The sequence below is a fragment of the Python bivittatus genome, unplaced genomic scaffold (assembly GCF_059951505.1).
Source record: "Python bivittatus isolate LINGU-HERP-01145 unplaced genomic scaffold, Pbiv_v1 ctg000850_np1212, whole genome shotgun sequence".
Lineage (NCBI taxonomy): Eukaryota > Metazoa > Chordata > Lepidosauria > Squamata > Pythonidae > Python > Python bivittatus.
This window is the reverse complement of record NW_028277112.1, coordinates 39829446-39853473: the sequence shown is the minus strand read 5'-3', so window position 1 is coordinate 39853473 and position 24028 is coordinate 39829446. Positions and strand designations below refer to the sequence as shown.

The 24028-nt window shown below is 36.8% G+C and overlaps 1 protein-coding gene and 1 long non-coding RNA gene across 2 annotated transcripts in view; one reads left to right on the top strand and one right to left on the bottom strand.

Annotated features, from left to right (window-relative positions):
* Positions 1-5296, bottom strand: part of ALDH1A1 (aldehyde dehydrogenase 1 family member A1) — a 40737-nt gene extending 35441 nt beyond the window's left edge. Inside the window, exon 1 of the mRNA XM_088130386.1 lies at positions 5140-5296. Within this exon, the coding sequence (XP_087986512.1) occupies positions 5140-5229 (90 nt within the window). The 5' untranslated portion in view covers positions 5230-5296. The remainder of the gene's footprint in view (positions 1-5139) is intronic.
* On the top strand, positions 3904-22058 carry LOC112540316 (uncharacterized). The gene is made up of 3 exons (XR_003084383.2): positions 3904-4013; positions 21045-21103; positions 21408-22058. It is a non-coding gene; the product is annotated as an uncharacterized LOC112540316 (long non-coding RNA).
* The last annotated feature ends 1970 nt before the right edge of the window (positions 22059-24028 follow it).

Genomic DNA, 24028 nt, shown 5'->3' with positions numbered 1-24028 from the left:
TAGTTTGCTGGTAATTTTATTAATAAGAAAAATAATCATGTAATGTTACTTTTCTTTCCCAGTTTGTCTGTAATGAATGACTTGATCATTCCAAGGATAGGGAAGTCCATATGTGTGAAATTATATTCTTAGCGACACTTTTTATCCTAAAACCTGACTACCCAGAAAGAAATCAAGTAGTGTAATGATAAGTGGGAATGACCTTGGGAGATAGGAGGAAGAGCCGCAGCCTAGACAATGGTCTGATAAATGAAATCTGAGTCTGACAGAGGGTTGGGAATGGAGAAAGCACCTCAAAAGGGACCCTCCCTAGTTTTGGGGAGAGTAAAAGTAAGGGAGGGGAGAGGTATTTTCAGATTTGCAAGATTTTATTACTGTAACCTTACAATAAAGGTAGTGTTAGTACTCATGGTTGGCACTTCTTGCCTGGACTTTACTAGGTAGGCCAGAGAGGAAACACGGCCAGATGAGCTAATTCTACTTTATTGTAAAGCTACATTAACAGAATCTTGCAAGTCTGAAAGAACTTCTCTCCCCCCACCCATCCCCTTTATAGCTCTCCAAAAGTAGGGAGGGTCTCTTCTAAGCCTCTTGCCCCTCCCACATTCCCGCTGCAGGTTCATCTGATTTTTATCTGACTGTTCCCTTGGCTGCATTTCTTTGCCCTGCCTCCCAAGGTCATTCCTACACACCATTACAGGACTTCAGGTAGTGCAGCAAAATGCACCTTGGGCCATTCTGAGCCACTATACAGTTCAGATGCATTTTGTCTCAATAAGTGTACAAATGTATAAGTTACATTAACACACCCTATCAGAATATGGGCACACATGGAAAATCACACGTATTCTGTCTCACTCAGAACGAATCTTAAAAAAAAAAAGCATGTTGTGTACAGAAATGCACAGATTATTACTGTGATTCATGCAGATTCATTCTTTTCTCCAAATGTAATTAGTGATGTAGAAATGGAGCATAAATGGATATAAAGAAGAAAACACCAGAATCAGAGCAGAAGGGAAAGTGACAGGTTTGCTATTGCTTATTGCCTAAGAAAGAAAAGTTGGGCAATACTAAGCAAACCCCATCGGTCGTTGACACTTTTCAACTGCTAATTAAGCTGCTAATATTCCTATTTGCATTGTGCTTTTTCATGCTTATCTAATTAATATGTTTTTGTTACTGTCCATTTGGCTTCATAAAGGATGACAAAGAAGTATGTTTTTTTTTCTTTCTGTCCATAGTTACAGATTATTCAGTGTGCAGTGTGTGCCTATGAATGTCTGTGCAGAAGCTCTGGAGATTTAGTATAAGTAATGATATGTAAGATTGGAGGCATTTTTTAAAACGAAAGTTTAAAAAGTTTTCATAGCATGATGTTAAATAACCATTATTAAAGTTCAAACTATAACCAAGTAAAACATTTACTAGGGGAGAGATATCCTAACAGCTTTCCTGAGTACCTTACACATTCAAAATGTACAAAGTTCTTTTGACTGACTTTTGGTATGAATTTGAGGCATGGAAGGAATGCAGGAGCAAATCACCTTTGTCAGTTACATGTGCTGGTGAAATCAGTGGAAATGATTGGGATTTAAATTAAATTCTATTGATTTCATCAGGACTATGTCTAATCCCATTTGAGTTATGGGATTAGATTTTGGAGGTATTAGTGTCCATCTGATAGTTGTTAAAAATGTTAAAGTAGAGTGGATTTCTTGTAGAAGAGGCACTTTCTCTTCATGAAAGCATCAGGCGCCTATCATTTGTTCATGAAAGATTCACCTTCTGGATCTACCCAATCAGTAACTCAATTCAACTGAAAAAGTGATGAGATAAAGAGCCAAAATGATTTGCAGTTTCACACATCTTTTCAACTGTTCTGTACTCAGGCCTCAAATATGGAAACTGATCTTGCAAAGAGGGAATAAATGGAGTGGCTGAACACCTTAATTCTAATAGCTACAGTTTGGCACAGTTTTAGGCCATGAGCCTTGGAACAAGTACTCTTGAATTTACTTTTGAGTAAACATGTACATAGATTCATAATATTGCTTCTGAGTATGCATTAGTATGTCAGCTATAAGAAGATAACAAAATTCCAGAGGGAAGTGGTTATTTTCAGATCCTTGTATCATAGAGAACGTTTTTCCAGACTATTTAGGTACATAGATTGCAATTCCCATCATCTCCATCCATCTCATGGTTGTGCTGAGTTATGATGGGAATTATGGTCCAGCACATCTGGACAGTGGCTGGTGGGCTACATAGCTATAACAGCATATAGATTTCCCTTTGGGGAGAAGCTGTTCCTCTTATCTATGCCAGGGCAAATAAAATAAAAATAATAGTACAGCTGAAGCCTTGGGTTCATATACCCAATGAACAACCCAAGGAATTTTTAAGTTAAGAAACTTAAAAATTCCTTGCATTGAAAAAAGTAAAATAACATTATCATACTCTAGGAGATCCTAAGGAAGTTTGATCAGCAGGGGAGACTTCAAAATCTTCTTATATTTAAAAAATAAAATCCTCTTTTATTTGATGAATTGTAGGATTTGTATATTTTCCTGGAAGTTATGCACCTCATCTAGTCGAGGGGCAACCTTGTTAAATATTACCAAATTCATTGACAAATTTTTCACAAAGAAATAAAATAACTAAGATGCAGATAGGCCTGGCTTTAAGGCGGGGAGGCTGCTATAATTTCATATTAATGAACAAATAAGTCAGTTCCCCTCTTTCCCAATTGCTCTGACATGTCTTGATGTGATTCTTAAATTGCCCGCATTGGCCTCATGAACGATTATGTAATTGAGGCACATTCCGGCCAAAGTTAAAACATCTTTCTGATTTCTGTGGGAGAGTTAAGTACAGATTTAATTTTCTACCACTAAAATCAATTGGACTTAAGAGTGCTTAGGGTTGTGAGACAGTCAGGAAAGTATCAAATACAGGGCTGTCCACACCTTGCTTTCTTGCTTTTAAAAGCAGTTTAATATGCAGTAATGATCAGATAACCTTTTCTCCAGATGAAGTTAAACGATCAAGTCTCATTTACAGCACGGGCACATGCATGCAATATTGGAAGTCCTGATCTAGATAGGAGCATTTTTTCCTCCCAAGATCCTCATATGCCCGTGCTCAGTAAATATACAAAGAGAGCTTCTTAATAAGCCCATGCAGCAATCTGGGCTTGAAGAGCAAAATGTACTTCAGAGAGTGCACCTGTCAAGAATACTCTGGATCATTTTTAGCCCTTCAAATCAGATTTTTGTTCTGGATCAGTGTTCTCCTTGACTACTTCTCCCTACCCCTCAGATTCCACCCAAAAGTCTTTCAAAATTCAGGTGATTCTGCTAGCTACCCTGCTAAAGTTCAGGGGTACTTTACAGCAATCGTTCTTATGAAAGAAAAACAGGGAGAAGAGAGAGAACTGGTTCAAAAGTTAACTGAAATAATGTGTCATGTTTCCTCTTATCTGTTTGTATCTGCATGAGCAGGGAAAGAATTTGCTAGATACCTTTGCTTGCAAGGCAGATTTGTTTTTAGCAAGGTGCTTGGCTGGATATGCAAGCTTATGTCTTCAAAGACATAAGAATCTGAAACAGTATTAATTTCTTCAAGAATGTCTTCCTTTTCCTAGTGCACTGAGATTACATTATTTTCCGCTACCTATTTCTTCACTGTAAGTCCCATTCTTCTGAAAGGCATTTCTTCTGAATGGACATAGGAAAGATTGCACTGCACTGTAACAGAAACACATTCGCCTCCATCCAAGTCCACCTCTGTTCTGTGCAACCAGTGTTATTAAGTAGCAGACTGGGAGGGACATTGGAATTTACAACGGGCAACACAGATAGGATGACTGCAAATTCTTATCCCAAACCTGCACTACAAATATGGACTACATCACGCTTTTCTCAGTCTGGGGGGAAGAAGTTTCTGAGCATCAAATACCTCTGCTGGATTGAAGCAACTGCATAATGTGTTCTGGTGCGTGCAGCAAAAGTGTAAGTAAAAGCCATATACAACATTATAAATACATCTCTCCTCCAGTATAGTTCCACTGAATTACCCCCCTGGGTTAAATTCAGACTTCATAGCTCAACTGATTTGTGGATCAAGTTGCTGACTGGCATAGATAAGCTTCTTCAGCTTGATTGCAGTGGACTTAGCCAAACTTCATGTTTTCAAGCCCAATGAGCTCTCCTTGAAGTAACATTCTGAATCTGAGCATATCTGAGAGGAGTGGATTTTTTTCCCCACTTCATGTAGCACTTGAGTATAAATCTGCCTACCTCTAAGTTTTCCAGTTTAACTGGGTGAAGAATAAGAGCTGTACTCACTGATTATTTGAATGTCATGGCTTTGTAATTCTGTGGGCAGGAGTGGCTTTCAGCTTTTATGCACTTATCATCCAGCTATATCTATATGTTTTTTCATTGGTCTTGATGGGCATTATTTTTTTCCAAGTAAGTATTTATATAAATTGTGAAATCACAGTTCAGCAAAGTTTCACTGATTGCAATATATTCCATTATATTCCTTAGCTGATCTTAGAAACTAAACCTCCTCTCTGTTAACATTCTCTCACAACCTTCAGTTAAATATACAGCTGTGGGATCAGGGATACAATTTCTACAGTTTGTTGTCAAACAATAACCAATCTTATGGAATTTTTATAGTTCCACTTTCAGCTATCCTTACTCCCTTCAGAGTTTCACAATACTCGCTTAGGTTCTGCTAGACCCAGTGAGATTTATTATGCGTAAATAGGCAGAAAGTTCAGTTCAGTGGGGTTCAGTTCCAAGTGCTCATATGCAGGTCTGCACCTGTACTTAACATCAAAATCCTAAAACACTTTTGGTTCATACAATTACAGCTTCAACCTTGTTCCAATTGCTACTGAGGCTGTTACCACTTCTCTGTAATACCTTCTTGAGCTAGAAGATTCAAGAGTTCTATCATTAGGCACAATAGGCAGACTGAGGCAGAGGAGAACACACAAATAGATCCACAACTGAGCTCATGTTAGATCTGAAGCAGAAGCAAGAATGGCAGCAAGAACAAATAAGGACATCACATAATTTGGGGATCATGGTTTGAAGAAAGTTAACCAACATAAATAGAACTAACCTTAGTATATTTAATCTTCAGATCATTAAGGGGTGCAGGCAAAGTCAGGGGAGATGGAGTGGAATCTGATGCCTTCTTTGCAGTGGACATATTTTGATTAGTTCCTGAAACACAGGTGAAAGGAGGCTTTAGAAAAGTTCACTGATATTTGCCTTGACTGAGTACTTAGATTTAATTGTGCCTTTTTATCTGAGCAGGCTATAGTATATTTGCATGAAAGACTATGATTGGATGAGCAACCACACAGCAAAGGGGGGGGGAAGTACAAAGAAAGTGTAACACTTAAGAAAGCAGGCTATGTGCTCAGGGGCAAAAGTCTACATGAGTTATGGCAAATAATCTGAGTCTTTTTTTCCTAGTAGAGTAGTTTATATTCTAATCCAAAGCATTCAGATGTGAAGTTCTGAAGTTCTTTCAAAATGCACATATTTTTATTTAATCTTCCGTGTTTTCTTATAACAGCAGCATGACTGACAAGGTTGTAGTTCCTTTTTCTTCTTTGCAGAAACCTGTGGTGATGAGAACAGAGGGCCATTAAAAATAGGAGTATCACATGGAAAAATTCCAAGAGCTAACTCTTTTAGCCTAGGGGAACAAAACCAACAGAATCTTGGGGCACATTGAAAATAATTGGATTGTTCTAAGGCAGCGTTTCTCAAGTTCAACAACTTTAAGATGTGTGCATCTCAACTCCCAGAATTCCGCAGCCAGCATGCTGGCTGGGGAATCCTGGGAGTTGAAGTCCACCCATCTTAAAGTTGCTGAGGTTAAGAAACACTGTTCTATGGCATAAACTTTTATGGATCAAAGCCTATATTTTAGGTACATGAAACAGGTTTGTATGTTTGTGTGTGTGTTTACTGCAGTTCTATGGATTATTAGTTTGGACATTAGACCAATGAATTAAGAGGGCTTAATTTCTGATGAGCAAAAAAATTAAGGCTGTCTCTGAATTGAATTTGTTTGTGGGTGACGGTTCCACACAGTTTTCCTGGCATGATACAGAAGTGGTTTGCCAGTGCCTTTTTCCTAGTAACTCAGTTGCACTCTAGCCTACAGCCCTGGACTTCCAGATGTCCCCATTCAAGTCTTAACTAGGGCCAACCATGTTTGGCTTTCTAGATCAGCCAGGTGTTGGCTAGCTGGCTAGGGAATTCTGGGAGTTGAAGTCTACACTTCTTAAAGTTGCCAAGTTTGAAAAACACTGCTCTGGTTGGACTGCTCTTGAAGAAGCTCTGATAAAACCTAATATCAAAGCCTTCTTCCTGATAACGGTGGCCATATTTGTATGTTAAATAAAAAATACAGCTAACACAAGGAAGATTAATGTGGAAAGGGTTGTACTGAAAAACGTCTGCCTGGGGGAAAAAAAAGTAACAGCTTCATTAGTAAGTTGTATGTGGGAAATTATGCCATGTGAGTTGGCTGCTTTCCCTCCCTCATAAAAGGCATGGTCCTCTCCTCCCATAACAGTTCTACGGAGTCAACATGCAGGGTGTGGCAGCATGAAACATCATCCAGGCTTTATATATTCAGCCTTGTCCTTTAGTCCTGCACATTTCAACGTAGGGATACCTGGCCCAAAGTTGTTTGCCTTATGACACACCTAGTCTACAGCTTCACTGTTTCTTAAACCTTTGGTCTTTACAGTATGTATTGTGTCAATACAGACATCCCCAATATTAATTGATCAGGAATCATTCCAACTTCTCTTAGGGTGTTGTTGTTGTTGTTGTTGTTATTTTTAAGAGGTTCAGGAGGAACAGAAATAATGGGAAATTTCCCTTCCTTCTGTGAACTTCCATCACTTGTTTTGGAATCCAATTCACCTAGCGTGGCCAAGAAATCTTAATTTTACCTGAATAGGAGATGAATAATAAGGCGCGGCTATTAAGACAAAACAGTTAAACTTTAAGTAGGGTTATTTGGAATTAGTATTTATCTGAAGGCTGTTAGTTATTGAATGCTTAGTTAGTAACAGGTCTTGCTAAATACTCAATGTTTTCCCATTAGTGTTTGCATCAAAGTTAATACATAGAATAATTTTGTGGGTACCCACTTTATAAATTGACTATAAAATATAAAGACCATTAGATTTTATTGTACCAGCAACTTAAGCAGATATCATAATCATTTCCCAAACAAAAGACAATTTTAGAAATATAGATACATCTACATGTGCCTGAAATCAATGGAATGTGAAAAAATTATTGTGGACTCAAATCCCATTGATTTTAAACTCACTTAGATGCCTCTTTCCTTGATTTGTGCCCAATGGATACAATCCAAAACATACACAATTTTGTTAAAACATGTCATGGGAAAGGTTCTATGCGTAATTGCATACATGGTGTTCACATACATTCTTTTGCTTGCAGAAAAGAACAGGGAAGTCTCTGTAAAACCAGGCAGATGCAGCTCTACTGAAATAATCAGATCACTTTTAATAAGGTTATTTCAGACTGTTGGGTTCTAGAATTAGATAGTAATTGCAATGATTGGCAATTGGTTTTCTAATCCTCAGAGAATATAAACACTTTTTGTGTATCTGTGCAATATTTTAGTCACATTGGTGGTGTGAGAGATGCACAATTCACCTGAGAATATCATTTTCACTGTGAGCGAAAGTGCAGCAACAGGTTAGTTAAAAACACATAACAGAAAAATAGACATTGGCTAACAGTTAAAGTAACTAAAACAAAAATACCTTGCTAAGGTGTGCTATTGTGTGATTATTTTAATACTTTCTCAAAAAGAGAGCAAGTAAGCAAAATAACATTTTGGTACAAATTAAAAGCTCAGGAATGGTTTAAATGGCACCAACATGATAATGCAGTTGTGACAAATTGTACAGGTATGGAAATAGACTTAGCTACTGCATATATTTACTTCTTTTATTTATGTATTAAAATCCTAGCTTTCATCCAAAAGTTCAAGACAGCGTATATAGCACACCCTTCTTCCTTCTATGTTTCTCCACAAAACCCTGTTTCTTTTAAAAGACAATATGCCCGCAAAGGCTGTCCTGTTCTTTCAGACTTTCACCCTTCTACCACCACCCCCCCCCCCCAAAAAAGGGGAAAAAAAGATCATTTCAAGAGAAATAAGCTTGAGAACAACATACGGGAACAGAGATTTAGTGATATCATGGAACTATCTTATAAAAAGTATGTGAATGATCATATTTACTGTCCTCTTCTTCTCATTACATAATTGTTTTTTGATATAGCAGAAATTTCCATGAATGAAAGGGAGTGGGAGAAAGAGAAGAAAACATCCCCTTTCCCGAAGTATTGTGTAGGTTGCACCCGCAGAAACGATTTGAGGGACAAGAATGCAATAACTGACAAAGCTGAGAGGTAACAGGTTGCATCATTTCCCTTTTCATGCAAAACATGTAAGCAAGGTAAATTAATATGAGGAAGTTTTATGTGAAGCTTCAAGGAAACTTATGTTAGTCTACAATGCCTACTGAAATATGCTGTTAATAGCAAAATGTTTTGGATAAAATATGAATATGATTACAGCACTTTGGTAGATGACCAGGCTCAAATTATCCTACTTTGGGCTCATTATGCGAGCACCTAGAAGGCTGTAATGCTGGGAAACGTAGAAGGAAAGAGAAGAGGATGACCACCAGCAAGGTGGATGGACTCAGTTGCAGTGGCGATGAGTGTACCACTGGAAGACCTAAAAGACCAGGTTAGGGACAGATCATCATGGAGACAATCTGTCTAGAGTATGGTGGTCACTAAGACTTGACCACATAATCAATCAAATTATGGTTAATTATGTATCTATGCAGGCAGTTCTCTATCCTCTTCATCAATGAGATTCCAGAATAGTGGAATCATTTGAAAGAACAATTAAAAACTACTGTTCAACAGATACAGTAAATGGTTCTAAGAAAAGAATCCAGATTATACAAATAAACTAAAGATGTTATGCAAATTAAAATGGCCGAGTTAAAAGAAACATCTTAACACCACAATATTCTGAATTAGGTTTCAAGTGAACTACTTTACCATGGACATTTCAAACTAAAAGATGATGCAGAATGGGCCTTCTCATTGGTAAATAACAAAACCCTAACACATTTCCAATAAGGAAGGCAATTCTTATACAGTAATAGGTGTCTAGTAGAAGATCTTAAGATACAGGCAAACTGGTATGGGAAGAGGTGCCTTTTCAAGTGTTTGGGCCCCAAACTTAGAGTTTTAAATAATCAGTCTTTGTTTATAAATTAGAGTGACATGAACCAACCTGGTAAAACAGGTAAAATTCTAGCTATTGAATTCTGTACATGCTGAAGCTTCTGAATTGACTTTAGGACAATATTACATTGCAGTTCACAGCACATGAAATAGCACAGCCACAATATATCTATCTAGAAACAGTGGTGGGTGGCTCAGCAACCAAAGTTAAAAGCTACTTCAGGCTACTGAGAGCTCCTGGACTCATAGCAACAAAGCTGGACCTGAGATCATTTCCAGGATATTAATCTATGGAATAGCAACTGTTTACATCTAAATGTACTGCATCACAACAACTCTCATTTTCTTCAGATTCAATTTCAGTTTTTTGACTTTCATTTCAATGTTTCCATAGCCTCCCTAAATTACTCTCTAATTTAGAGTAGTAGTTAATTACAGGGTTCTTAGAGTAGACCACTTAATGATAATTGGTGTGAAACCAAGGTATCACTGAGACAGTGCTTTAGAGTGAAAGGAGGTGAGGTTTCAAATACCCCTACATAAATCCCAGAAATGCACGTTATATACTTTTGTGGTTGTTTGACACATCATGATCACATAAGGACATGGTATGAGAAGACAGGGAAAGTCATTAAGTTAACTCTCTCACTCTTTCTGTGCTGTTTGCAGGGACTGAGGGAATAACAACCCGTGCTTGTGACACCATAATGCAACTGAGGTACTTGTACCAGAAATCATGATGCAGTTACTAACTTGCATCTTTTGTGCAATGATGTCATGATGTACTTGCCATAATTCTGACTTCACTGCAGTTTGTTAGATGTTGACCGCTCTTACGTAACTATGGCTGGTAATCTTGATTAAAAATAATGCAAATAGCTGGTCAACATACCTAATAGATACCAAGTTCAGAATGATAATATAGGCAAATGACCATTATTCTCTTCCAGGTCTACCTTTGTAAGTTAGAACCAGATGACATCAATCCTTTCATTGTCTGAACAAGAATCCCTCCGACATTTTGTTACAGTCCCCACTCCCCCGCTCCAGCCAGCATGGCCAAGGGCAAGATACTGTGGGATTTGCAGTGTAATTGCAGGTTGTTGGAGATAAACCTGCAGAAATATCAAATCTTTGCACCTTTTGTCTTGTTGAATAGGAGGGGAGTAGAAAAGAGGGAGCAAGTAAGGGATGGACTTTTTGGTTCCTCTTGTTGCCTTTGCTCTGCCTTTCCTGACTAGACAGTCTTAGGTTCTCCCTTCAGTTTGCTTTCTATAGGAAGCATTGAGTAATATTTTCCATTGTTTCTTTTTCCCATCATGAGAACTGAATGCCCAGAGAAGCAAGCCTTCAACTGGAGTATGTAATTTCCTTGATAGACTTTCCTTTTCCTTTTGGAACTCTAAATACTCTTAATAGGCTTAGTTCTACTCACACACATTTGCTCTGCTAAACATCAATTCCAGCAAAAAAGCTGGAGGATTCCAACCAGTATCTAAACATTTTCTCAATGCAGTGGCCTTGCTTTCCTTTAAAAGAACAGGAGTAAAGTTTCTTAAAGGTGCTTTTTTTTTAAAAAAAGTGTAAGTCTCTCAGTTAAAAAATGTCATGATGGGCAGATCACTGTAAACATACAGTATATATGGCAGCTATATGACATACTGAATTTCACAAAGGGAATTATAGGGGATAAATTTAAAATAAACCAGATAGCATAATCGTCTTTTTATAAACTGATGATATGTAAGCATTTGATGTTATGTTCAGTTATGATCATTTAACTTCAAAAGGATATTATAGGGTTCAAAACAATGTAGGAAAAAAGCAAAAACAATCCAGACATTTAATTACACAATTTGGTAATGTGGACTGATTCATGTCCTTATTACCACACAGTGGACCACTCTCCATGGGGCTGCCCTTGAAGCCCACCTGGAAGTATCAATCAATACAGAATGCTGTGACCCATTCACTGTCAGTAGCACATCACATCTGTACTTAAGGATCTCCATTGACTATCCATAGACCTTTGGATCCAATTTAAAGTGCTGGTTTACTTACATATAAAGCCACATATGGCTTGGCACCAAAGAATCTGCAGGAATATTTTCTTTAACCAGAATTGACCTGTTCAACACAATCTAGCTATCATTTATGCAGCATTTTAGCAAGATGAAAGGGGCTGAGATGAGAAGGTGGTGTTTTCTGTAAGGAACCAATCTTATGGAAGATCTGCCTTGGGATGTTAGATTAACCCTCACAGTATGGCCCTGTGAGTGGTGAAGACAGAATTGTTCTGGAGGGCCTTTCGTGGTTGATGCTCTTCTTGGATGGTGCCCTTTTATGAATTACCAATATGATTTGGTTAGGGTTGTAAATGAGTTCTTGGATATTTTTGAATTTACCATGGATGTTTTAATATTTAATTTTGAAGGTATTACAGAAGTTGTTATTATTTTAATAGTTATTGAAGATGTTTATATTCATCATGATTTACTGTGGATGTTTTATCTATGTTACTGCTATTGGTGGTTTATGTTTTATATGGACTGTTAAGCCACCATGAGCCCATGTAAATTCTGTAAATCTTTATAGACAGACAGACAGACAGACAGACAGACAGACATATATATATATATATATATATATATATATATATATATATATAATCTTTATTAAATATTTTTTTAAAAATAAGATAAAAATGAATACAAACTAAGACAAAGTAAGGAAAAGAAAAAGAAAGAAATCAAAGAGAAAGCTAAAAGTGCAAGAAAAGAAAAATAAATAAAAGAAAAATAGAAAAGAAAGAAAAAAAGATACAAAGAAATAGCTTCAGATCTTCTTTACAGCAGTTATAAGTACAATTATAAATTTACCTCTTCCTCTATGGTTACAACATAACTATCTTCTTTCTATAATCTATCCTGTCTAATCATCAAAACCATAAATGATAAGTTCATTTTTTTCTGTTTCCTACAAAAAGTCTATAAGGGGTTTCCAATCAGCAATAAATGCAGATATTGTCTTTTCTCTGATTAAATAAGTCAATTTAGCCATCTCAGCATGTTCCATCATCTTCACCAACCATTTCTCCATTGTGGGTGATGCCGAATCTTTCCATCTTTGGGCATACAATAATCTTGCTCCAGTTATCATGTACAAAAACAAAGTTCCATAACTTTTTTTCAACTGTTTGTCTATCAATCCCAAAAGAAAAACTTCTGGTTTTAACTGTATATTAATCTTTAAAATCCTCTGAATCAGTGTATGTATTTGAATCCAGAATTTTCTAGCTTTTTTACACATCCACCAAACATGATAAAAAGTCCCTTCTTGTTCACATTTCCAACATAAATCTGAAGTGCCTTTATACACTCTAGACATATTCTCCGGTAACCATATGCCAATGGTACATCATTTATAAACATTCTCTTTAAGATTATAACATAATGTAAATTTCAATCCTTTCAGCCACATATTTTCCCATTGTTCCATCTGTATATTATAGCCAAAATTTTTAGCCCACTTTATCATACATTCTTTTACTTGTTCTTCTGTTTCAAATTTCATTAAAAGTTTATACATTTCGGCAATTACATGTTCATCATTTGTATACAATTCTATTTCAAACTCAGTCTTACAATGTTCAAAACCATAAATTATTTTGTCTACTTTAAATCTTTCTAGTAATTGTAAATAAGAGAACCATTGACAACTATATCCCTGTGCCACCAGTTCTTCTCTTGATTTTATTTTACATTTCCCTTGACAAAATTCTAGAATCTCTCAATAAGTTAGCCATTTGTGTTTGCCGACTATTTCTTGTCTATAAAATGCTTACTTTGTAAATACTTTTCTGGAATACCACTGTGAAAACAATAGACACCCTGGCCAATAAAAAATAGCAGCCTACTTAAAGCTGGAATCTTTTTTTTTTTTCCTAATTCCCAGTAAAGTTGACGCAGTTAAACATGTAATAATTGGTCAGACTTCATCTTGAGTATTTTGTCCAGAGCTGACCAGCATACTTTAAGAATGATTCCAACTGGAATATATTCAAAGAAAGGGAATGAGGATGATCCAGGGAATAGGAATAGAGTCTGTTGAAGTGAGACTGGGAATATTTGACCTTGAAAAGAGAAGACTGAGAGGGGATATGATACAGTAGCACTTTTCAAGCACCTGAAAGGACATCACACAGAAGGAGGCTAAGATGTGGACAATGAAGACAGATTCTAGCTGAGTGTTAGGACAAATATTCTAACACAAAGAACATTTTGACAAAAGAACCAATTACCCCTTCACTGGGTGGATTCAAGCAGAAGCTGACAATAATTCCTGACCAGAGAGGGACTGGATATGTGAGTAACATCATATATCTTTGTGATACCTGAACTTAGCAGTCTTGAGAGGAAACAATAGTTGAAAATATACTTTGCATTCACAAAATCCTGATTCAATCCATGGTGTTTCCAGAGATGTTTGCTGATCTGGATCAGTAATCAGATTTGGAACAAGACCATCCCAAATACTTCAGGGGAAGTGGTTTTTGATTTAATAGGTACTTGGGAGTTTACTAATGCTTGAAGTACTACCACAGTTCCCTATATAAACATGAGGATGCATATGGATAGGTAACTCTGAAATTACATAACTTAGGCAAGACCTTGGAAATGCAAATTCTACAGGCTACAGGGGATTTATTTCTGAGTAAAATTCTAGTTTATGCTGTGAATGTCCTGTGGATACCAACAGCACTAAGCATAGTTTTATGAGAAGAGAATCCACAGAATCTGTTTGCATGATCCTCACATTAGAACTTGGCATATTTATCTTTGGCAAGGTCCATTAAAAAGATCAATCACTTGAACAATTTATAGTGAACAGGTTAGAATAGTACAATTTTCTGCTATTCTTTTTGTGCAACAGCACACAGCTTGCGCAACAACCTATAGCAAATATCAGTGAACTGTGGAAATGTTTGTTAAGTTTAGTGACCTATAATGTGGATTTCAAACTGATTTTAAAAAAGGTTTTATTCAAGAAGTATTAAATGACAGATTTAAAAATGGCTTATGGTTTAAAACCAGGTGTTTCTGTACTGTTAACTTTAAGAAAATGTTGATAGTGATCACACTGTGGAGTCCTTTGGTGTGATGAAAGGCATGAGCGGGGAAGGTTCTGGAATGGAGCTTCAAGATTGCCAGGAAGGGGGAGAGACATTCCAGGGGAAGCACCTCCTCAGCCCCCAGCCAGAGTGTGGGAAAGCCAAGAGAATGAGACTGGCCCCTCCCTAGGGGCCTCATGGTTATAGTTACTGTTGTTGTGGTATAGATTTAGTCTGATGAGATTCTGTCTATTAAGTGTAAGCTAATAAAGGAGCTAAACTATTCTGGACTGTCTCGCTGTTGTTCTTGGGCTGAACCTGACATTGGGGTCCTCTGAGCTTGGCTGTTTTCTTGAAAACGTTTCATTACCCAGCTAGGTAACATCTTCAGTGCACAGTTCAACCCTGAGCTACACATATTCGTTTCTATTAGTGATCGCACTAACTGAAAATGGACAGCAAGATTAGGTTTGCGATAATGTAATGCAGTGTAGCCCTCTGGAGACTGAAGAGAAGCATATGAAGACTGTGAGATCTTCCATTTTAGTTGAAACTGCATAAGAATGTCCCATGAAAATAATCTAAGCGTGCATTCTGCCCTATATTTGGCCAAAATAGAAATGTAACATACTAAGATTATGAAACAAAATAGCTAAATATTTGCCTTACTTAAAATTCAAATGCTAGTAATCAGAGGCAAATGAGAATTTACACACATATACATTCTGCACAGGTACAAATTTATTTGGGGATAGCTCAATGACACTTATTTCTGAAAATGCGTATAGAACAGCACTGTTAAATATTTTGATGTAGATTTAAAAGCTATCAAAGTTGATGGTACTCTTATTCTCCTTTGGAACCACAAAATATTACATGTTAGCGCTTTCTTTAAGAACTGCAATATTTAAAGGATATACTCAATATTTTATTTAATTCATTAAAACAGCCAAATACAACTTTGTTATTATGCCTTGTGAGGTACATTCATTAAGTGGATTTCATTAATCTGTTAGGACAAGCATGTAAATGTTATTTTTCACCTAATGCTAACAAATAGCCAGTTTTACAACTTTTGAATAATATTTATATCTTGATGAATGAAAAGCAGTTGCTCTTGTAGATAGTGGGGGAATTTGAGGAACCTTTAGGATAAGTATTCCAGGAGTTAGGATTAATATCATAAACTTCCGATTATTTTAGTGAATGAACAACTTCATTCTAAAGTCAACCTTTACTTTTAAATAGGTGTAGTAGCATAGAGTTAGAAATGTATCAGACCACTATGTATTCTTGAATATTTCTACAATAGTTCACAGTTTGAAAACTGTTTTATTTCAATCTATTTATTTCTATTTGTAGAACAATTACCACAAGTTTATCTCAAAACAAGTCCTGCTGTGTTCAATGGGGCATATTCTATATGTTTCTACTTTACTCATCAAATAATTAGATTTATCAGCATCCCTCAAACTAAGGTGCATGCTAAAATCTAATGTTTCCTTAAATAATACACCACTCTATGAAAACTAAAAATGAAACAAACGAACAAACAATTTAAAGGCTAACTACAGTATATTCTCGTATAAAATGCCTATGATTTTTTAAAAGTATAATCAGAACTTTTCTAGCTATAAACATCAGGGTCTAGGGATATTTCTTTTAAGACAGAGTTTATCAATTTATTCATCTGAGTTAATAATGATTGCTATGTAGACTGGATTTCATCAAAATAAATTTTCTCTTGTTTCCAATTTAGTCATTACAAATTAGACAAAGTAACAAGCAGGAAATTCTATATTTTACTGTGTTTCAGGAGAAAGTCTCTTTTATTATACAAGGATTTGTTCCCCATTAGATAATCTAAGGACTGGGGTCTGCTTCCTTGTCAAACCTACTTCTAGCTGCATGTTGGCCCTCTTCGCTTTCTGTTATAAAGGCAAAGCTGAACAGGCTTTTTCAGTATCAGTTATATATTCAATATAACCTATGTGGATTTTGAAAACAAAATGACACACTACAATTTCTTAGCATTGCTCTTTGCATCAGAAACACATTTTTCCAACTTTGCCATAGGCAGTAAAGAGCTTTTCTGCAATCGCTCAAAAAAATAATTAAGAATATGACCATCAACTTTTCTCAGTTCCCAAAACAATATATATATAAACATGGTAAACAAGCTTTACCTTTCAACTTGAAAGTTAGTTTGTAGATATATGCACGTCCTCACCAATAGCACACCAGCACGCTCTGTCCTGGAGTCTGTAGTCAACACAACAAAATATGATGATATATATACACACACACGCACACGCACACCCCACAAGTGATTATCAAGAGTTCTGTTTGAGCCCTGTTTATCAAGTGAGATTGTTCCTAGAAAGTGATCCTTTAAACAAACACTACGTCTCCAATGACTTGGGAAGAAATAAAATACATTTGGATGGGAAAAAAAAAAGATGAAAATACCCACATACCATTTATTCTGTTAAGCATGTAATATACATTGTCATTTTGACATGCAGACCATTTCTCTCTTTCCATCACCTCCATGTCAGTCCAATTCATTCATTCTGACCAGTGATGAAACTGGGCAAGGAGGGTGGGGGTGGGAGAGGAAACATGGAAAGATTGTTTTCCTAGACGATGTATTTGCAGGGCATTTTTAAACTCATCAGATTAAGTATTGGAAAGATGGTGGCCTTGATAAAGGAAGCCCTGCTGGTTTTCTGTCTCCTTGAGACAATAAAACCACATAGCTGTGTCTGTGTCTTTCTATTTTGGATTGTTCTGCTTTAACACATAAGAGACTGAAGTCCAGCTACTATTCTTAATTAACTCAAGTTAAACTAATGAGGGTGGGTTGGTGGGGAGGGGGAGAGATGGAGGATGGGGAGGAGGAAGGAGGGATGATTAAAAAAAAAAGTGACCGAGCTTCAATTTAAAGGAAGGATCCAGTACAATGTATATTTACTGTAGAAATGTTTGCAAAGCCTCATTCTTTTACTAAAAGTAATGAGAGCAAAGGATAGCCTGGAATAAATCCATTCATCAAAGAATATATTCTGAATTGAATGCTGCTGTTAGTATATTCTCTTCACTATATGACACAGGATCTTCAGTCTAAGTCTCCATTAGGAATAAGCATCCAGTAATGCTTGTATATAATGGGTAAAACCCATACTGTAAAAAATACTTCCCAACTGTAGTCAAAAACAACAAAGAATAAACAGGAACTTGAGATTTTTGAGAGGTTACTTTATATCATAATTCATTTTTTAGCCAATTGTATCCACCTATTGCTGCTGTTTTTGTTTTATTTAATCTGACTGTGCATTTATTGTGCCTTCTGTTTCTGTAACTGTTAATTGTTAGCCACCCCAAGCAGTAGCATTTTACAGATAGAGAAATGAGGGCAAGTGCCCCAGCCCTATAATGGAAGAATCTGTATCCAAAAAATTTAGATAGGATCAAGCCTTTTCATTCATTCAACTAATCTATTAACATATTTTCAGAGCCCTTATACGCTGTCCTGTTTACTGGGCATTGACTCCAGGGAACAAAGGCAGTGGAGGAAGTAGTTATGGATGCAATGTGGGTAGATGGCTGAAACTAACAGTCTGCCCCTCACCTTCTCAGATGTTAAAGATGGTATCCCTTTATAATAAAGAGATAATAGTTTTGGTTCCAGCTGTAGTCAGCACTTTGGCATTATTGCCTGGAATTAGTCAAATTATGTCCAATTTGGTTTGTGGTGGGCTAAGAAGGGTTGATTTTGCTTAAATTTTAAGTGCTACTGTGCACTTCAATAAGTAATTTTTTGTGGGTTTATCTCACTTTGCCGCTATGAAAGACCTGGAGGCAGGAGGACAGGAAGAATCTTGTGAGTTCCTACCAGAAAATGGTTCCTCTTAGTATCAGACAGCTGACAAATTGGTGTCCATCCCATGGTTGGGCCCATCCATGATTACAGGCTGATGTTCTTACCACATAGTCCAAGATCAGCCTACAGAAAGCGGTTAGAGTGGGCTTCAGGGGCACCTGTGAGAGGGTCAAAAAAGTCAAGATTGCGTCTGCAACCATGTGATCAAAGCCCAACTCTTTTTTAACATGCATTGCACATGCGATGCACTAGGGTGTGGCTTCAATTGCACAGTTGTGAATGCCATCTTGATTTTTTTTAGAGCTTCCTCTGTGGATGGTCCTGATGGGCTTTAACTATTATGTTTAGAGTGTCACAGAGTAGATGTGGAACACTAACTTAATATGGACTAGATCACCCATTATTATTAAGCACTATTTTCTCTGAGCCAAGCAATAGTGGTACCTAGTCAACAGCCAAACAGCAAATAAGATTAGCCTCCTGCTACCTCCTACTTGTTTCATAATTCACATATATTCTGCACTCTTGTTTCTCCAATGGGGAGGCAGAGAAGATCCCATTATTCCTTTAGCAGCAGCCTTTCTCTCTTCTTGCCATAAATGGTTTGAGTGGGCATGATAGAAAGACAATGAGAGGGTGTGCATGTGCACAAGGGTAAGAGTCATGCACATGATTCTCTTTTCTTGGTTAGGGAATTGCAGCAGATTAGGAGGGCTCCTGCAGGCACACCTCCCAACCTGTCCACTCTCTCTGAGACTATAATTCTGGTAGCAGCTATCGTGTGCTTCTGAAAGTATAAAAATGTGAAGCACTCGGGCTGAAACCTATGGCTGATGCAGGTAAGACAAGTGGAGATCTGGACAAGTGCTGTCTTGGTACTGCAGCAGGCCCAGATTTTAGATAAGCTGCTTCTAACAAACCAAGGCCTTTTTTCAGTTTAATGTAGGTCTGCACAACTTTGAAAACATCACACATAGCCCTGGCAGACCATCAATAAATCCTTGAGATCGGCTGCTTCCCTCAGACTTTAGTTTTGAGTCGCCAAACACCTGATATTGCCACAATGTAAGTTTGGAAAGTTCAGTTCGGCTTGGTGAATCACTAGCTGTGCTGGCCCGATTTAATGCAACTGGTTTGAGTGTAATAGCAACATGTGCCAGATTAGAGAATTTTTCAAACACAGAAATGTGTTTAAATGGCAAACATGAATTCATGGATACAAATACGAAAGACTGCCTTCCCAACACAGCAAATTCTGCTCTGTCCATAACGATTTTTAATATCTACTGAATTCCACCTGGCAAGATCCTGAAGCCAACTTGTGTATTATCTGTGAATTCAGCTGAAAACTGGATTTGTACTATTGCATGCCTGCACTTCTACTTTGGGAAGCCTATCCAAAATTTTATAGCATCATCCAGCCATTACTGCAGCAATCTTAAGTGTATCCACTTTAATGATACATTATTACAGCAATAGAAATTGCTGGCATAGAAAGCCTTGACATTCCTTTGAATGGAAGTAAACCCTGGCAGCTTTAACACACAAACACCATGGCTGGTGTTTATTATGGCATGGGGCAGCTGTGCAAAGTTTTCATCAAAAGAAAGAAAGGCAATTCCCCTATGTGGAAAGAAGAGCAATATAAAATAGATGAGTAATCTATGTTCCTCCAAGAAATTTGACATGGCCTAACTTTCTGCTTCTTTTCCTTCACCTCTCTATTCCCAATTTACTGATGGAACAAATGTTCCTGGTGTTCTAGAAAGCCTTGTTTCTGCAAGGCCAGTGACCATGGGAACTTCTTAGAGCAGAAGCCCAAGTGTCAGAAGTCATAGCTCATTATTGGCCCAGTGGTTCTTGATCCCTGCAAGGAATATGGTTTTTCATAAATTCAATATTTCTGCTTCTCTCTCTCTCTACACACACACACACACACACTTACACTATAATGGACCTGAGGCAGATGGTATAGGAACTATAGTAGAAGTTCCAAGACATGAGGATTACGGTAAAGAAGCTGTCAGAATGTCGGCATTCTAGGGTGGTAGGATCAGAATGCATTTGCTGATTCTGTTACAAAATAACAGCACAACTTTTGGTGAAGCCTTTATTTATATACAGATGTATATGTCTTTGTTGGTCATGGCTTGACTGGGTTTAATAGAAGTACTGGCCGCTTTCAAAAACTTAAAGGGGAAGAATAGGAAACATGGTTCATTGTCATTATTTATGCCTAACAAGGCCAGTCAGTCAGTAACCTCTTTGCAGATGAAATGAAGTTGATGGGCTGAAGAAAAGGAGGCATTGTGCCCTGACAGGCTGAGGCGTGACCTGATGTATCCTAACCACCTCGGATGATGTCAGAAGACCAAGTGAAAGGAAGAAAAAGGTGGAACAGATCAGAACTGAGATCTCAGGAGAAGGAAATTGAAGAAGAAAGAATAAGATTAGAAAGTAGCCTTTCATATCTGGCATCACACTCTCCAGACATATTCCATCATCCTCAGCCAGTGTCGCTAATGATGGGAGTTGATATGAATTGTACTCTAATGCTAATGAAGGGCACCAGCCTAGAGAAAGAGACTCATGTATATCCTCCAAAGAGTGGACGGGGGTTGGAAAGAAACAGATGCAACAAGATCAGATTGTTGTTGTTATTATTATTATATAAAAATATATATTTTTTACCTTGCAGATAACAAACAAGCAAATAAAGATGTTGGGATAACCCAAACTAATCATCCTTACCCAGAGGTAATCTTTATTAGGTAAAATTCACATTTAAATAAATAGCTATGCTCACCTATGGATATCCTTCAAAAATAAGCTGGCTAATTTTGGTGGGACTTAATCCTAGATAAGTAGGTAGACGATTTTGTTCTTACAAGTTTAAGAACTTAAATGATCCTTAATTGGAATGTAAGGATTCCTGGCATTACAGGAAAGATGCAATTCCTTTGCTTCTCTATTTAATTGCATATGTAATATAGAACAATATTTTCACATTATTCAATTAATTTATTCATTCATTTTGTTTATTACCCCCTTTTTTCTACAGGAGCTCAAGGTAGTTTAAACGGGGATCTGCATTTTATTCCTGCTGCAACCCTGTGAAGTAGGTTGGGCCCAAAGTCATCTAATGAATTACCACGACTGAGAGTAGACTTGAGATTCAGAATCCTCTAAGCAGGTCATTTTGGTAGCATTTTGCTGCTTTACACTTTGATCAGCCATTTGTTTGCATATAATTTTTTTCTACAAGTATTGCAACTCTCTCCATTTAAAAAAAAAAAAGAAAATATTGCTCTGATTTTAAGATGTTACGGTAACATATGTATTATATTAAGGCACATTTCTGGAAACATGTTCATATGGTGTGGAGAAGAGAAAGGGGTGGAAGGGTGAAGGAGAGAAATGGAGTGTTCTCCACAAAACCCTGCACATTCCAAGCACATTTACTTCTGGAAAACTGTCAACTACCCCAAAATGGATCCCTGTGTACTGCAAGAGAAAACTGAATATTTGGGAAATTCTTTGGCACTTTCTTTGCCCTGAAGATAAAGCTTTGCTTTGCACATTCTTGATGTAAATAAATACATACATACATATGTCCACATGTAATGCCAAACTTCTCTTAATTTTATTAGGGAAAAAGAAATGAAACAGATAATTCAATTTCTTGTGATTAATTTGCTACTAAATTATTGGATACTGCTGGGAAGTAAAATGAGTTGATCCTGTTCAAGGTAAAGAACAGATAAGAGAGAAATGAACAGCAAAGGCATCTTGATCATGATATTAATGGAACACAGAGTTTCATTTCCTTAAATAGGCACAGAATAGCTAATCCAAATACAAAGGGCCAAAGTTCTTTTGGGAACTTTTCCTGAGTCAATGCAAGCCAAAATAGATTTCCAGCTTTAACAAAGGATACATTACTGATTAGAAGTGAACTGCTGTAAAAACTATTTTGCTGAAGAACATGTTAGTAGTTGAAGGCTGCAGAAGCTAAATTCTCTACTATTTAAATAAAATACATAATCTTGGGAAGCACTTGTCCAACATAGCAAGGTTTAAAGAATCCATGTACTCTAAGTCTGTACTGCAAATCATAATGAAGCATTTTGCTTCTAAAATATCTAAAGATACAAAGACACCCTGCTAAATCTACCTTACAACCTTGAATATTGGTTATGAAAACACTTTGAAACAATAATTGTGAACTCTGTATTAGCAAAATTAGCTCATTTTCCTCATTCCTCATAATTCTCTGTGGCATTTGGTACATTTTCAGATGATCAAGAAAGACTGTATTTTGTAACAGAATTCACCATTTGATAATGTTGCTTCATTTAATTTGACCAAACTGGAATCTCTATATTCTAGAAAATGGTTTTGAGAATTAAGAGTTGCTGTTGTATGCTGTTATCTTTAAATGACAGAAATAAACACATCTAATTCTATAGATGGAATAGAATTAGAACATGTGAAGAATGTTTTATCCACTTTAACTGCAGATATGCCTAGTTAAGAAAACAACAACCTCTATGCTCTTTTTACTATAAATGCATCATATCTTAACAGTGATTGAATGTGTTTAAAGAATGACATAGACTGGTGATCTTTAGTCTCTCTCTGCTCAGTTGTGACCTTTGTGATGGCTTTCCTCAACATTAGTATTCAGAATTTATAGTAATCCAAGTTTTTGCTGGCCTAGCTATTTCAGCATTGCTGAGTTGATTCAAAGCGCTGGCAAAAGGCCACATTTTGACATTCTCTCCCTTCTTATACACCATGGTTCACTTCACTCATTTCAGCAAAACTCACCTTTCAAGTTCTATATTTATGATGGCTTTTTGGGTTTCCAGGCAAGATGGGTTCTAAGGAAAATATTACTAATATATTAATATCTGGAGGCTTTTTTGTAATTGGGAATTACTAGCCAATCTTGAATTGGTAGGAGAAAACTTCAGAGGTGAATCTTTTGATCAGTTTTCCAATCTAGACGTTTATGTGACAGACAGGAAGAGGAAAGGCTATGATAGATAGAAAGAGAGGAAGGTAAATTCGAAACTTGCTGGAAATAAAACGACGATTATCAGCCATTCTGTTCATTTTTTAAGGTATTGCCTACTCACGATGTATTTGATGCATATGTACATAACTAGATATTTCAAGGTACAACTTTTCCAAAATGTTTCCTGAAAAAGACACCTAATTTAAGGAATGTAGACAAGATGTTCCATTTGTAACCCCAAAATGTCCAACCTTGGTCTTCTCTCTGAAAAAGGAGCTCAGGATAGTGTGCATTAATCAGATCAGCAGCAGAGCTGAAATAGGACAGCAGCGCAGGACACCTTTTCTCCAGCACAGAACAAAACAATCTCAATCAGGTTGTAGCAGCTACCCCATAATTATTATCCAGGAATACATTGAGGCTGAGATGTAGTACACATAGGAGAGAGGCACAATATGCTGAAGTTAAGGGTCAAGAGAACTGGAGAAATTCCTGAATTTGGCCCTCTTCTTAATACTGGGTCCCAAATACTTCATTACAATAAATTTAAAAAATACTGAATCCTGGGAGAAGCCCTTGCCAATATTTACATTTATAAAGACTGAAAGGAAGATTGAAACAAAACAAAGAAGAAGGCAAGAAAGTTAGCTTTTTTAAAAAAA